The sequence below is a fragment of the Asterias amurensis genome, chromosome 10 (assembly GCF_032118995.1).
Source record: "Asterias amurensis chromosome 10, ASM3211899v1".
Taxonomy (NCBI): domain Eukaryota; kingdom Metazoa; phylum Echinodermata; class Asteroidea; order Forcipulatida; family Asteriidae; genus Asterias; species Asterias amurensis.
In genome coordinates this window covers 15,745,426-15,760,087 of record NC_092657.1, presented here as the reverse complement: position 1 = coordinate 15,760,087, position 14,662 = coordinate 15,745,426, and the positions used below count along the sequence as shown (strand labels likewise).

Below are 14,662 nucleotides of genomic sequence, written 5' to 3'. Positions count from 1 at the left end.
TAACCAGCTAAACTTTAAATCGATGCTTAAACACTCGGCTATAATTCAGATGTGCTAAATACCCCTTCATATGACGTCACACTCTCTATCAACGCCCTTCTTGAGGCAAAAGCTGGAGATCGATGAACAAAAGTTTTTTTTTGTTTTTTTTGTGAGTTAGAACGTGCGCGTGACTGCATGCGTTATTTAAGGATGTCCATAGACCTCACACAGATACTTGGAACGCGTGCATTAGGCGTGAATGAGGTGCATGGTGGTCTACCTAGCAATCAAGTTTGATCGCCAGCTAGATTAGCATGCAGCCAATTTAACAGTTAGCGTTTGCGCAATGGATATTCGCGAAAATGTATTTTTGACAATCTCAAACTAGAACGGCGCCCTCGTTGAATCATTCAGGCAAACAGGCAGATCATTTCACTCGGCCCCAGCGGCCAGTCTATCCAGGACCGCTAGGATGGGCTAATCGCTTGCACAGATTCTTGTTCAGGAAGTACGTCATGCGTACATTAAAGTGCATGGAAATATGGCGCAGTGTGAGTGTGATGCATGATGGGACCTGCGCATTATTAAACCAATGACAGTGCATGATACGTTTGCCCATCCAGCGCCTTTGGTTTAAGCAAGGCGCTGGGGACGAGCGAAGCAGATCATCAGAAGATAGCTTCCATTGGTGGTTGAACACGTGCATGTGACCTGGACATGTAAGCGTGGTGCATGAGCTCTTTACGTACGCAATGTATGGGTAATGTTAGGGGGGGCACATGAAATGGGCGTGGCTTAATGATGAACACAACCATTCACCATTATAATGCACCCGGGTGAACTGGGTCCATCATTTAAACATCATGATTAGTTTGGCAAACAAAAAGTAGGTACTTACACTTTCCATAGTTTTCGTCCGGTTTCCATCATCATTCCTATATCTTGCAACTGGTTATCAGAAGCATACCTTTGAAGAAAAAAAAAAATAAAAACGATGTTGCAACCCGAAAATTAAATCGCAGAAACATTTGGATAATTTAAATTGTCTTTATTTAATTTAGCTTGTCTGTATTTCAAATCTTATAGAATGTTATCACTCGAAATGGACATCTGACAGGACCATTGTGGTTATAAATGTATTATATTTGTTTTCGCCGTGTCATGACATGGTTTAAAATAAATCCATTATTCTCATGATCGAGAATTGATAATTGTTTTAATGTTTTCTCAAAAAGTCAAGCATTTCATGGAATAATATTTCGAGGGAAGTCTTCCACCATTACCTTTTGTAAACCCTGTAAGTTATTTGTAAATCTGTGAAATTTTAGCAACCAACCTCTTTCGGCTGGCTAATCGCCATTTATTTAGAATTGTGGCACTGCTCTCCCAATAACATTCTTATTGAAATAACATTTATATTGAAAATATCATAACAATGGATTTGGTTCACCAACTTTAACACTGTGTACCTTTTCCAACCGTACAGTACTTCTAAAAATATATCACAAAAAGATGACAGTTTATTGAACCGCACGGTATAGGATAGTGGATGATATACTCCACGCGTTCGATGAAATACTACAACAAAACAGGCATCGAGTCAACGAGCAACTGGTCTAGTGAAATAATGAGCTTTAATCCCCAAATGAGACAAACACGTATTAAACTTACAGAGACCTGAGGAACGGTGGTACTTTAAATGAATTCGAAATAAGATTCTTGGATACATTCCTGGAATTAAAAGAACAAAGTCAACACAATCTTAGATCGTCTTTATGCAAATCATGTCCCCCTCTTCCCTTATCTCGATGTCCCTAACAAATAAACACTCTCCTCAGTTTACATTTACTACACATATTGGGAAAGCCCCAACAGTTTGGGGCAAACATTATACCCAAAGAACGCCAGCTAAATAACTTTTTACATGGAAAATATAACGTTTTCTAATTGCATGGGTACCATTTTACTGAACTGATTTATTCACAGCATTCTTGTGTAGTTTAATTGTCTATGTCTGCTCCTGTTCGGTACATATGGAAACTGAGGATATTAACAAAGTATACACTTTATAACACCCCTTACAAAATCTTACAAAAATTCTATATTTGCATTGGTTTAAAGCGCGACACATGAAATGTCCTAGTTTTACTAGAAACCTAGCCTTTAGTCAAGGCGCACGCGGCACACCGGATGCACGCACAACCCCAAAAATGTAACGCACGAAAGAAACAAATATATATCAGCGCGAGCGGCGTAAGCCGCGAAGCACCTTTAGCAACTCGTTTTGGGGCCTTTTGTTTTTCTTTACATTTGCCAACGATTTTGGAGGGAGAAAATGTAATGCATAATACATTAGCGTGGTGATTTGCTGGCAAATAAGTAGCCACAATTAGTTGCATGACGTCACAAGAACGTTCGATGCAAATTCGATACATTTTCTCCCACCAAAAACGTGGCAAATGTAAAGAAAAACAAAAGGCTCTAAAACGAGTTGCTAAAGGCGCTTAGCGGCTTATGCCGCTCGCGCTGGTAGTATCTATTCGTGCGTTACATTTTTGGGGTTGTGCGTGCCATCCGGTGTGCCGCGTGCGCCTCGACTAAAGGCTACTAGAAACCCGGCGGCGTTCCTTCGTGACGTACACTTTATACAACGTTATTCAGCACTGTGTGTAAACATTCAGAACAACAGAGATCCACACAATGCAGGGATTTAAATACCAATCGAAAATTCACAGTTCAACACAAACTAAGCTAATTATTTTTTGCATTCTCTAATGAGAGACTATGGCCCTTTTCGAAACAATGGCTTCGGCTTTGGATTCTGCTTCAGGCTCCGTCCTCTCGTGTGAAGATGAGCGCGCACGCAAGCTGGCCTTGGAATCGAAAAGAGCCTTTGCTAGGGTTAATAGGTGATGGTCGTTGAGCTATGTAGATCATTATTATTAATGAATCACACATTATCATACGTACAGGTAAACGAGACGATCAAACTGCAACAACCAATCTTCTGGTATCTCTCGCAAGAAGTTCGTACTGAGGTCTCTGTAGCACAAGCAAGAACAAAGAAAACAAAAGAAAGAAAAAATACCATCTAAAAACTTTCGGGGTAGAATTTATTTGGATTCTTTGTCACGTTTGGCCTGTCCCATTTCCTAACGAACCTTAATCTGCGTATAATTGACACATCAGTTCATTATGATAAAACAACCACAGTTCCAATGTCACACTGTCCAATAGGCCATGGGTCAGGCCGCTTTGAACTCGGTATCAGGGTCAAGTCTGCTCATGCAGTTTCAAGAATGGCATAAACAATACGTTATATCAGCCTACTACACCTGTTATATCCTTATACTCCCGGATCCAAACATTGCACCTTAAGCTGGTAATTGGACCAAGAATAAACCAGTCATGCTGCTGACTGCTCGGGCAGATTACATGCCTATTAAATTTAAAACTCATGTAATGATAAAATTAAAAACCCCACATGAAAATGACTTTTAGTTTAGGTTTAGCTTTGCATATTATGTTTTGAACAAGCCAAGTGTCAGCTTATAATCAAGCAGTCCCCGTGAGTCCAACACATGCTCAAAAACGAAATGGTGCTACCGCAAAGTGTGCTTACTACAAATCTTTAAGCCTTTGTAGTATACAAATAAGTAACATGATATCTTCATTTGACGTGTAAAATTTCGGGACAACCAGCCATGTTACCTCCTTTAATCAATGAGTTCCTCTTATGACCGTGTGAAGTTGAACTCGCGCCCCCCTACATTTTGTTTTTACATAACAAAAGAACATTTTTTTACGAGGAAGGCTCGTTCTCTTTATAAAGAATCAGATTTCCCCAGATTTGTAATCTTTGGCAAAATGGTAGAATATAAGCTGACACAAAGGGAGTAATGATGCTTGACTTCGCCTGGGGGTTTCCAATAAAAAATACAATGCTCTGCTTGAAAGGGTGCCGTTCAAACTGTATGCAGTTCAGTTTAAACTTATCGCGGATCATTCATATCAGCATGTTACTTCAGCGTCACGATGTCAAATACCAACATGTAGAAACCTCCTTCAAAATTAATACACGACTGTTTACAAACAAGACTTATAGAAAGCATTCTAACAAAAATTACTCTTGACTATGTCCATAATGTGCTAATTTATTTGTTAGATAATAGATTTGAAGAGTTATATCCAGCAATTTTTCTGAAAAAGTAGCCGTCCCATTTTCGAACTGGTTGTGTTGGATATTCATGCATACAATGAAATAAATGCGCTGTCCGACTTGTATCATAAGATTAACCGATGATTTGTTTTATATTAAAGTCACCTGGACATATTTTGTTAGTATTTGTTTGTCACGATTTATATGTTTAAAAATATATAAAGTTGTTTGGGGGTGACTCCGCCTACCCCTTTTGTGACGTCAATCAAGGCAGACTTTGCCTCGATCGAACAAAGACCCCCTCGAATTTGCCTGCAACGCGTAGAGTAAACACACGTGCAAAGTACACGTAAGTGGATTCGTGAGTTTGTACGTTTGTTTTTCTTTCATTTTTCCGGCAATGTCGACCAGGTGTATTGCTGCTTGAAGCAGCAAAACAAAAGATGGGGTCTGTTTGCATAGTCAGACTCACAAGAGCAATAGCTGTCCGGTCCGACGTCTTGTTCAGCGCTGCGTGCAGCGAACACTTCGAGCCGCCGTGCTTAGAATGCGGAACACACCAAACATTTCACATGAAGAGAAAAGTTATTAAAACAAAATACGCCATCACAACAATTGTTCCAGCTAGTGGGAAGTCGAAAAAGGTACCTGGAAGACGTTACGAACAAAAAGGAGAACGTGAACAAAATTTCAGGTAAGTTTGAACTTTGAGGGCATGTTTTTAGCGTGCGCCTAGCGTCACGATTTTTGTTTTGGTTGGCACTGCATGTAGGCCATGGGCCCAAGCCATTTATTTTGTCAAAATGCTGCAGGGTCAGGGGTGAAGAAGGTTTGAGGTCATAATATCATAGAGAAGGTATTCATAATAAATAATTTACAATGTTCAAGTTCAAAGTTTGGTTTGGCGATTTTCTAAGCCTCTATTTTAGGCAAATTATTGGAGTTACAACCTTGTTCCCAAATATCACGAAAATGGTGATATGGGTCTTAAGTACACATAAATTCACTACCCATGGGAACGAGTGTGAGATTGTTTGTTTGTTTGTGTAACAACACAGATGTCAGACAGTGCATGCAATGGAGGGGTTGCAGTGGGTGTTTGTCGCGTAACAAAAGACGAATTTGAACCTGTTATTGCATTTAAAGAGTCTTCTTGGGATAAAGTTATTGAATGTGTAAGTACATGGAAAGAGTTAGATGGTTTAGAGAAGAAAGCTGCCATGGAATTTGACCTAGAAAAGAAACATTTGTACGGGTATGACATACAACATCATGTATGTATTAGTTACATAGTATTACTACTACATGTACCAACGTTTTACTGGAGGCGTATTGGATATGGGTTTCAGTTGAAGGAAGATGTTATATCTATCCTCTCCAGAAACAGTTATATCCAAAACCAATAAGAGAATGGAGAGGTTAGATCTTCTTGGATATTCTTAAGCAAAAAGCAAAACAAATCAGCAATTTGTAAAAAAGTCTGTCAGACACGCATTTTACATATATTGAACTAATCGTATTTTTGCGTGGTTTGAACTTCATCCCCAAACGGTCTTCCATCCTACGCCATTTGAAACTGCTTTTCAGGAAAATAAGACTAAGCGTTTTAATGGCGGGGAAACAAAGGTGGAGCCTATATACACCCCTTCAGAATGCCCTCAATACGGAATCTTCAAGTCGCCCGACACATACCTAGATTCGTACATTGAAGGTACACTGGAGGAGTTGTTCAACCATCTGACAAAGCCAGGGGTGTTTGCGTTCTCAATAAATCAGACTATATACACGAGGGGACTAGGCAACTATCTGGGCCGCACTATAAGTTGGTTGACGAGGATTTAGCAAGTGAAATCACAGCTGCGGTCTACCAGGCCGTAACTAATCTGTTCAAAGAATGGATAATATCCAAAGAAATATTCAAGTTTCTCGACCCCGGCCCCACAACCACCAGATGATTAAAACACCCAGCCTATACCTACTGCTGAAGATCCATCAGTGGTTGCGGGGCCCCAACTCAACAAATTTCAAAATACATGGATTTTTCCTTGCTTCCAATTGTCAAGCAACAAAGCACATACACACGAGACTTTTCACAGGTTCTCCAAAAACTTGACACTTTGACATTGGACAAAGACTATCTCCTAATCAACTTGGATATTGTTTCAATGTTAACAAACTGTCTACAAAATGAGGCTACTCAGTTTGTGATGCTTTAGACGAGGACATCCAGGGCTATACGCTGTACAATAAAAAAAAAAATAAAAAACAAGCACGTTGTATTTTGGAACTAATCAATGGCGCAAATGTCTTTGAGTTTAATAACAGATTCTATAAACAAACAATAGGCGTGGTCATGAGATATAGAGATGATGTTCTAATCATTTACAATGGCAACCGAAGCAGGGCGGAGGATTTCATTAGGACACTAAACAACTTGCATCCAACATCTATTCATCTCGGAGATATCTGAACAACAAGTTACCTTTTTAGACCTTGTCCTTAACAAAGGAGAACGTTTTCAAAAAGAAGGGAAACTGGATACTCGAGTATAGCTACACAAAAAGCAGACACATTCCAATATCTTGCTCGAGATTCAGCACACCCAATCAGTATTTGGCAGCGTTATTAAGGGTGAAACGACAAGATACAAACGTTATATGTACACACTCAAAAGACTTTGAGGAGAAGGTTAATTTCTTCAAGATTAAACTGTCAGAACGGGCTACAACACGGATAATTAACCCGCTCGCTTCACACTTAAAGTAAACGAAGACCACCGGAACTCAATGTTGGCTGCCTCACCTTATTTAAAACAACAGACTATATCTAATCCCCCACTCGTGTTCATCCTGCCATACTTTGCACAGATCCATCATTCCACCCTTAAATGGGCTTTCCTTAAACACTGGCACCTCTTGGAAGGGAATGCTTATACATCTCAAAAAACTCTTCCCAGCCCCACCACTGCTGGCCTACAATTTACATAAAACAAAAATACGATCTAGATTGCCAGACCCTACAGAAAAAGACTGGCTCAAGAAGTTAGCAATACTTGGCTGAATAAACACATAGAGAAACAAGACTCAAGTGAAAGGGGTGATACATTAACCCAACATATAAACACGAATGTTCATCACCTTTCACTTAGAGTCCAACACATACGGAAGAATGGATATCTTTCAAATTTCCCGCACACAAGTCTACACAACGTTAAAGGGACACACCGGCGGAATTGGACTATTTGGGCTACAAAGTAGACTAAGAAATACTTCCAGGAATGAAGAAGAACAGTCCATAAAAAAAACACATCAAATTTGGCCGTTTTTGAGCATTTTAAAACAAAAACTTAGGTCGCGTGATTGTTCTAACCAAAAAGTGGTACAAACAATCACGTGACCTTCCGGGCTAGTTTTACTTCCAGTCGTCAAAAAGTAACTTACTAAACCAAATTTAATTTTTTTTTTTACAAAATTATTAACGAGTAATTGACGGAAAATATCATGTATTCAAGTTATCGCTACAAAATGTAAATAATGGTGAAAAATCTAACGTAAGATTCACATTCAAAGAGTCCGTGTAACGGCGTGGAGCAATCAGAACGTAAGGGTGTCGTGGCCGAGGGGATAAGAGCACCGGACTCAAGCTCTGGTGCTTCTGTTCAGCAGAGTGTGGGTTCGAATCCCGGTCGTGAAACTTGTGTCCCTGAGCAAGACACTTAACTATAATTGCTACTCTCCACCCAGGGGTAAATGGGTACCTGCGAGGGCAGAGATGGTTCTTGTGACTGATTTAGCCGAGTAGCGCATATTAATGTTGCACAAGGCTGTATACTCCCCACCAGGGAGCTGAGATGGTTTAAGGAGTGATTTAAGGCCCAGTGACGAGGGGTAATAATGTGAAGCGCTTTGGTACGCCCTCCGGGTGTGAAAAGCGCTATATAAAAACGGTTTATTATTATTATTATTATTATTATTATTATTATTATTATTATTATTATTATTATTATTATTATTATTATTATTATTATTATTATTATTATTATTATTATTATTATTATTATTATTATTATTATTATTATTATTATTATTATTATTATTATTATTATTATTATTATTATTATTATTATTATTATTATTATTATTATTATTATTATTATTATTATTATTATTATTATTATTATTATTATTATTATTATTATTATTATTATTATTATTATTATTATTATTATTATTATTATTATTATTATTATTATTATTATTATTATTATTATTATTATTATTATTATTATTATTATTATTATTATTATTATTATTATTATTATTATTATTATTATTATTATTATTATTATTATTAAGCCTCGGTGCATTATACCATACCGCGCATGCCGTGTCTCGTGGGGGGCTCGAGGTGTAATCCCAGGCGCTATGAACTCTCAGCTTGCGGGTCTCGCCGTGAGCTTGGGAGGTTTGTCATCGTGGGTTTGTCAGTCGGTACACCTCGTGTCGAATCCGTTATTTCTTATGATCGCAACGTTCCAATATTATGCTCTGTTTTGTTTCATGGCTCCTAATTTTATTTTGCTAGGAGTTTTCAGGTAACAATAAAAAAAAGATTGATGATGTCCAAACGTAGAAATAGCGCATTTTGTTATATTGACAGTGTTATTGTGTGAGTAGATTTAAAAATGTTTTATGAAGAAGAAAAAAGGATAAAAAAATCGGAGCCCCCGATCGAAAAAACAACAGTTGAATAATAATTTTGTACAAAAGGTTGAAAAAAAAGGTTCAACAAAATTCTCTCAAAGCATAATTTTGTCAAAAATGTTTTTTAATTCTGTGAATGAAGTGTTATTTTTGAGATTGTTGAGGTATTATTTGGTTACGTTCCAAGCTATGCAGCTACTCAGCTACGCTTGCGTTCCTTCAAGTTACGCTATAATATCAAAAGGTACGTTTTCAAGCCGAGTCAAGCTACGCTTACGTTCCATATGCAGCTATGTTTACGTTGCAAGATATCAAGCTACGCTTACATTCCAAGTTTTTGCTTCCGTTCCTTCTCAAGTTATGCTGTAATTACAAAAGGTATGCTTTCAATCCTGAGTCAAGTTACGCATACTTTCCATACGCAACTACGTTTACGTTCCAAGATACCTAGCTACGCTTACGTTCCAAGATATGCTTACGTTCCAAAACATAAGGTTACGAAGCTACACAGCTTCTCAGCTATGCTTACATTACAAGATACTCGTTTCGTCAAGTTACGCTATATTAACAAAAGGTACGCTTTCAATCCTGAGTCAAGTTACGCTTACGTTCCATACGCAGCTACGTTTACGTTCCAAGATATCCAGCTACGTTTACCTTCCAAGATATGACGTTCCAAGATACGCCTACATTCCAAGTTTTTGCTTACGTTCCTTCTCAAGTTACGCTATATTTACAAAAGGTACCCTTCAATCCTGAGTCAAGTTACGCTTACACTCCATATGCAGCTACGTTTATGTTCCAAGATACCTAGCTACGCTTACGTTTCAAGATATGCTTACGTTCCAAAAGATATGGTTACGTTCCAAGCTACGCAGCTACTATACAATCCATATACATTTTTTAGATTTGTTACGCTATAATCAAAAATTACGCTTTCAATCCCGAGTCAAGCTTGGCTTACGTTTCAAGATTTGCAACTACGCTTACGTTTCAAAATACATTCTCACAAGGACGTTTTTGAATCCCTCACGATTCCCTCCCCCCTCCCCTCCCGACCCCCACCCCACCCCCCCCCACCCGAGATTACAAAATGTTTCACTGTGAATAACAAGGCCCATTTATCCGTCAGTTTCATCTGTTTAGCAAAAAAATACTGCTTACAAAATATCTTTCTATTCAAAAATTTTGTTGGGCACTAGCCACAAGTTCACATCATTTCAAATTTTAAAATTTGGCTGGTTTCTGCTATGCAATACTTTTTTGTGCTAAGCAAATTTCTGTGCGACTGTAGGCGCCTACAGGCATTGAACGGGTCCTGGCACGTCGGTACTCCTAGAACTATTTCGATTTCAGCCGGACGAAACTGAAATAGTTCTAGGAGTAGCACGTCGGGAGCATGATTGTACGCCACGATCGCATTCCAAACTGCATCATGCCTATGCACTGCAGTAGTATGCCTAGTTTGTGCCAGGAATGCTTTATTAACTTGTCACTGTCCCATCATTTTCTGGGTTAGTTTTTTGTGTTCTTCGTGACGATCTTTGGATGTACGTCGAAGCACGACTACTTCCACCGTCGAAGGATTTGCCTGATCCGTCTATGTTGGTTGTTTGTAATTTATGGATAGACTGGGTCCTTATGCTGCGTCGTAGTAAAACGTTGCTATAAACAAAGCACCAGCGTACTTACAACATTGTGCGACAATGTCACGAAGATTTGACAGTTGCAACGGCTGGAAACACGTACACGCTGGCCTTTTGCCGCTTTGGGGTTTTTTAATAATTTTTCGCTAATTACGTGACATTTTGATGATTTTATTTTACAGCAACCATCTATAAAAACATTATTGATGATTCTACAGCCCTAAATTGCGTAAACGGTGAGCCGGTGTGTCCCTTTAATTGATTGGAGACTGAGCAAACCTGTGGCTTGCCCCCCCCCCCCCCCTCAACCCCCACCCCTCCATTAAACTCAACCATCTGACCTCCCAAGTCATATAAATGAAGCGTTGTAGTATAAGAACTAATGCCTTGCACTCATCAAACATATAACATGCCGGCATTACATTTTACGTAATAATAATTATTATTTAATACATATATGACATTTCAAACGTTATGAGAAACTACAACATCTTACTTGGATTGTTTCTAGGCATACCATATATATTGGAAACTTCATGGAAGATGTATGCTTTTCCTCACCACACCTTTCTTCCCCCCCCCCACCACTTATCCAATGCCCTTCCCTCTCTCCAGTCCAAATGTTTGTTTATAACAAAAACAAGCCTCCAATAGTTTCAGAATAGCCTGTCCCATAAAAGTGCTCATCATTGTACAATGATTGCGCCTTAACTATTACAGATATCTGAAAGTATGCGAGTATGTACCGGTTTTACTTTTTATGTTTTTCTTAAGGCCTTTACATACACTAACAAAGTTGTTTGACGCACCTGTGTCTTGTGAAAATTACAAATAGAACTGTATATGTGGCTTCACTGTCTTCCCTTTAATTCACAGTATGATTTCACTCTTCTTTTCCAAACACAGTAGGTGGCTTAGAAAATAAACTTGCCCTAGTCAGGGCGCTAGTTCAGGTTTTCTTTCTTGTCAGTCATGACTTCTATCTGACCTTCCCTTTAATAGCTAAATCATTAAAGTGAGAAACGTCACTTTATTCCAATATTCCATATTGATGCCAGCGGTTCCTTCTAAAAAGTATCTGTCAGGGAGGGGGGGGGGCAGAGACACTGGAGCCACTTCCATGATCTACACTTACCTGTACATACTGTAAAAAATTATGCAATTCACAAAATATGTTTCCCCCTCATAATATTGGAGGAAACTTGTGCATTTGTAATTGTGAAATTTTTGAGATTTTTTGTGGGCGTGGCTAACCAGGGCTAAATGGGGGCACATTATCCCCCCCCCCTCCCCCCAGTTTCTGGTTTTCTGGATTTTCAAAGCATATAAAACTAGTTCATGTATGCCAGTTAGGGAAATCTAACGACTTTATACTCGGCTCAACAAAATTTCATCACTGCATGCAAAAGTTGTGCATGTAAAGACTGTATTTATATTAAATTGTTGACTTTTTGCTAAAAATGAGCTATTTAACTAAAAAATGGCAGCCATTTTGTAAACGGGCACTTTCCATGTTTTGTGAAATCCTTCCAGATCATAATTTGTATGCAACAGGACAACATTTTTGTATAATAGCTGTTCATTTTAGGGTGTTTCTTAGACATTTCTACAAAAAAATAGCCGCCATCTTGAATTTTAGCCACCATCTTGGATTTCTCGCTTGCGAACCAATATTTTATGAGAACATTGTTTTTTCTTGGAGAGGGCACCATTCCCTACATTTTGATGTATAGATCTCCCCTTCACCCCTGGGGCTGCAGCATTCTTCTATTTCTAAAGGACGTTTTGCCCTTCGGCCCATGGCCTAATGCGATTCACCGGGCAGGGTAATCCGAGTGGACCATCCGCACAGCAGCCGTAGTGCATGCAGTCTGCTCTGTGGACCTTTGTTCTCTACGTAGGCATCATACCGATCAGGTACCAGACGTAGTGTACTGGGCCACACTACACATTTTCTCTTAAAATAGCGCGCCTCGATTGACGTCAAGAACAGCGCCCTCTCGGGTCGGGGCAAACTCTTAAATTTGGAAATAAAATAAGAACTAACTTTGTTGAACCTTAGTTAACTGTTTATTCACATTCCACTCATCAAACCACATATCTGAGTGACAAAAGCTTTATTTTGAAAAAAAATAAAAAATAATAACACTTCCAGGTGACTTTAAATTGTTTGGCCACCCGTCTGTGTATCGATACGTCTGTACCATAGGACTGCGGCAGCCGAGTAACCAAACTGGGTGAGGGGTTCATTCCGAGTACAGTTCTCACTCCGAGTACAGTTCTCGAAATATTTGGTTCTTCTTCTGAAACGTTCACCTCAAAAAAAAAAAAAAATAAATAAAAAATAAATAAATAAACCAACCCAAATACTTAATAATATCAACTCTAACTAAACACATCTTGAAATAATTATCAACATTAATTTAAAAATCACTTACAGTTTTGCGGTGTCATTTGGTATGCCGATTGGTAACTCTGTCAGACCCCTATTGCTGCAGTCAACAGTCAATGACTGTCTATCGCAATGGCAAACCTCACACGCGTCCCCCGTAGCCCTGGCTCCAACTAGTCCAATGATCAGTACACAAGCAATCACACCTAAACAAAGAGGTCGCAAGACGCCTTTAAATCCACGGTCGGCCATATTTTCCCAAAGCAACCTTCTTGCAAATATAACAAGTCACCTGTAGCCTGTTTGTGGAAATTTCTGGCGTTAATCTGTAAGATGAACTTTAACATAAGATATGAGGTTTAAATGTAACCAATATCAGGAGATGTTGTTCTGAAAATTTGTTCCAATCTTCTGTGACCGCTGTCCTGATAGTTCTGATCGAAACTATATAAATTCAAGTTTATGAAGGAAATAACACTACATCATCATACGAGACGTGTTATTGTTTACACAACTCAGAGGTACTTTCTAAAGCTACGTATGCATTGTACGTAAAAATCCCAGTTCTATTCATGTTTTTGTATGAATGGTACCTAACAAAAGATTTCATGTTTGGCTGGGAGTGGGGTTTCCCAATAAATTTTACCAAATTACGAAATACTGTGACAAATGAACCATGACGATTGTTGTTCTGGGTTGAAAAAAAAGTGCAAGGTTAAAGCCATTGGACCCTTTCGGTACAGAAACAAAAATAAAAGTTCATAGATTTACAACTAATTTACAGGGTTTACAGAAGGTAATGGTGAAAGACTTCTCTTGAAGTCCATGAAATGCTTTACTTTTTGAGAAAACAGTAAAACAACATAAATGCTCGTTAACAAGAATTACGAATTTATAGAAAACACATGCCATGACACGGCGAAACGCGCGGAAACAAGAGTGGGTTTTCCCGTTATTTTCTCCCGACTCCGATGACCGATTAAGTCTAAATTTTCACAGGTTTGTTGTTTTATATATAATTTGTGATACACGAAGTGTGGGACTTGGACAATACTGTTTACCAAAAGTGTATAATGGCTTTAAACAGCTACTTGAGCGGAATTTTTGTTTTACGGATATGCTGTTTTAACTTGTTTATGATGCGTTTGTTCACCATTTAAATGTAATTTTGATATGTGTACATATCTGAATTGTTCGTAATTATCGATTAAAACATCATGCACCAACCTAAAATGACAATGCTTTGATGTAATGTCTGGGAGTTTGCTTTGTTATACCTACTTGCTGCAACAAACAAATTGGAGGCTGTACATATTGGAGCTCCCAACTATGACGTAACATGTCTGTGTGTAAAAACGTAACGGAGCTGTTCGCGAATCTTTCATGAAAAGCACGGGAGGAGGGTAATAATTGTTCAAAATGATTTTGTTTACACAATTAAAATGTATTTACATGTTTAGTCATATGACTGGATTTCCTTATTGATTGAAAACATTTGAAGTGAAATTCAGCAAAGTTCACGACTTGACATTTTCGTGCAAGCAGGTCTTTAATATGACCCAGTGGCTTCATACCGCTTAGTAAGTCCCTTTACTTTTATTTGGTATAACATTAAAATGCTAAACAGTCGTTTTCATTTACGTGAAAGGGCCCTGTAACTATCGGTTACAGCTCGATAGTCCGAAGGTTCGATGGTCCGAAGGTTCGTTAGTCCGAAGGTTCGTTAGTCCGAAGGTTCGTTAGTCCGAAGGTTCGTTTGTCCGAAGGTTCGTTTGTCCAA

The 14,662-nt window shown here is 38.6% G+C and overlaps 1 protein-coding gene across 1 annotated transcript in view; it reads right to left on the bottom strand.

Annotated features, from left to right (window-relative positions):
- Nucleotides 1–13,302, bottom strand: part of LOC139943187 (uncharacterized) — a 55,691-nt gene extending 42,389 nt beyond the window's left edge. The window contains exons 1-4 of the mRNA XM_071940003.1: nucleotides 12,929–13,302; nucleotides 2,953–3,024; nucleotides 1,654–1,713; nucleotides 881–949 (exon numbers count right to left, since the gene is read on the bottom strand). Of these exons, the coding sequence (XP_071796104.1) occupies nucleotides 881–949; nucleotides 1,654–1,713; nucleotides 2,953–3,024; nucleotides 12,929–13,134 (407 nt within the window). The 5' untranslated portion in view covers nucleotides 13,135–13,302. The remainder of the gene's footprint in view (nucleotides 1–880; nucleotides 950–1,653; nucleotides 1,714–2,952; nucleotides 3,025–12,928) is intronic.
- Nucleotides 13,303–14,662: the final 1,360 nt, after the last annotated feature.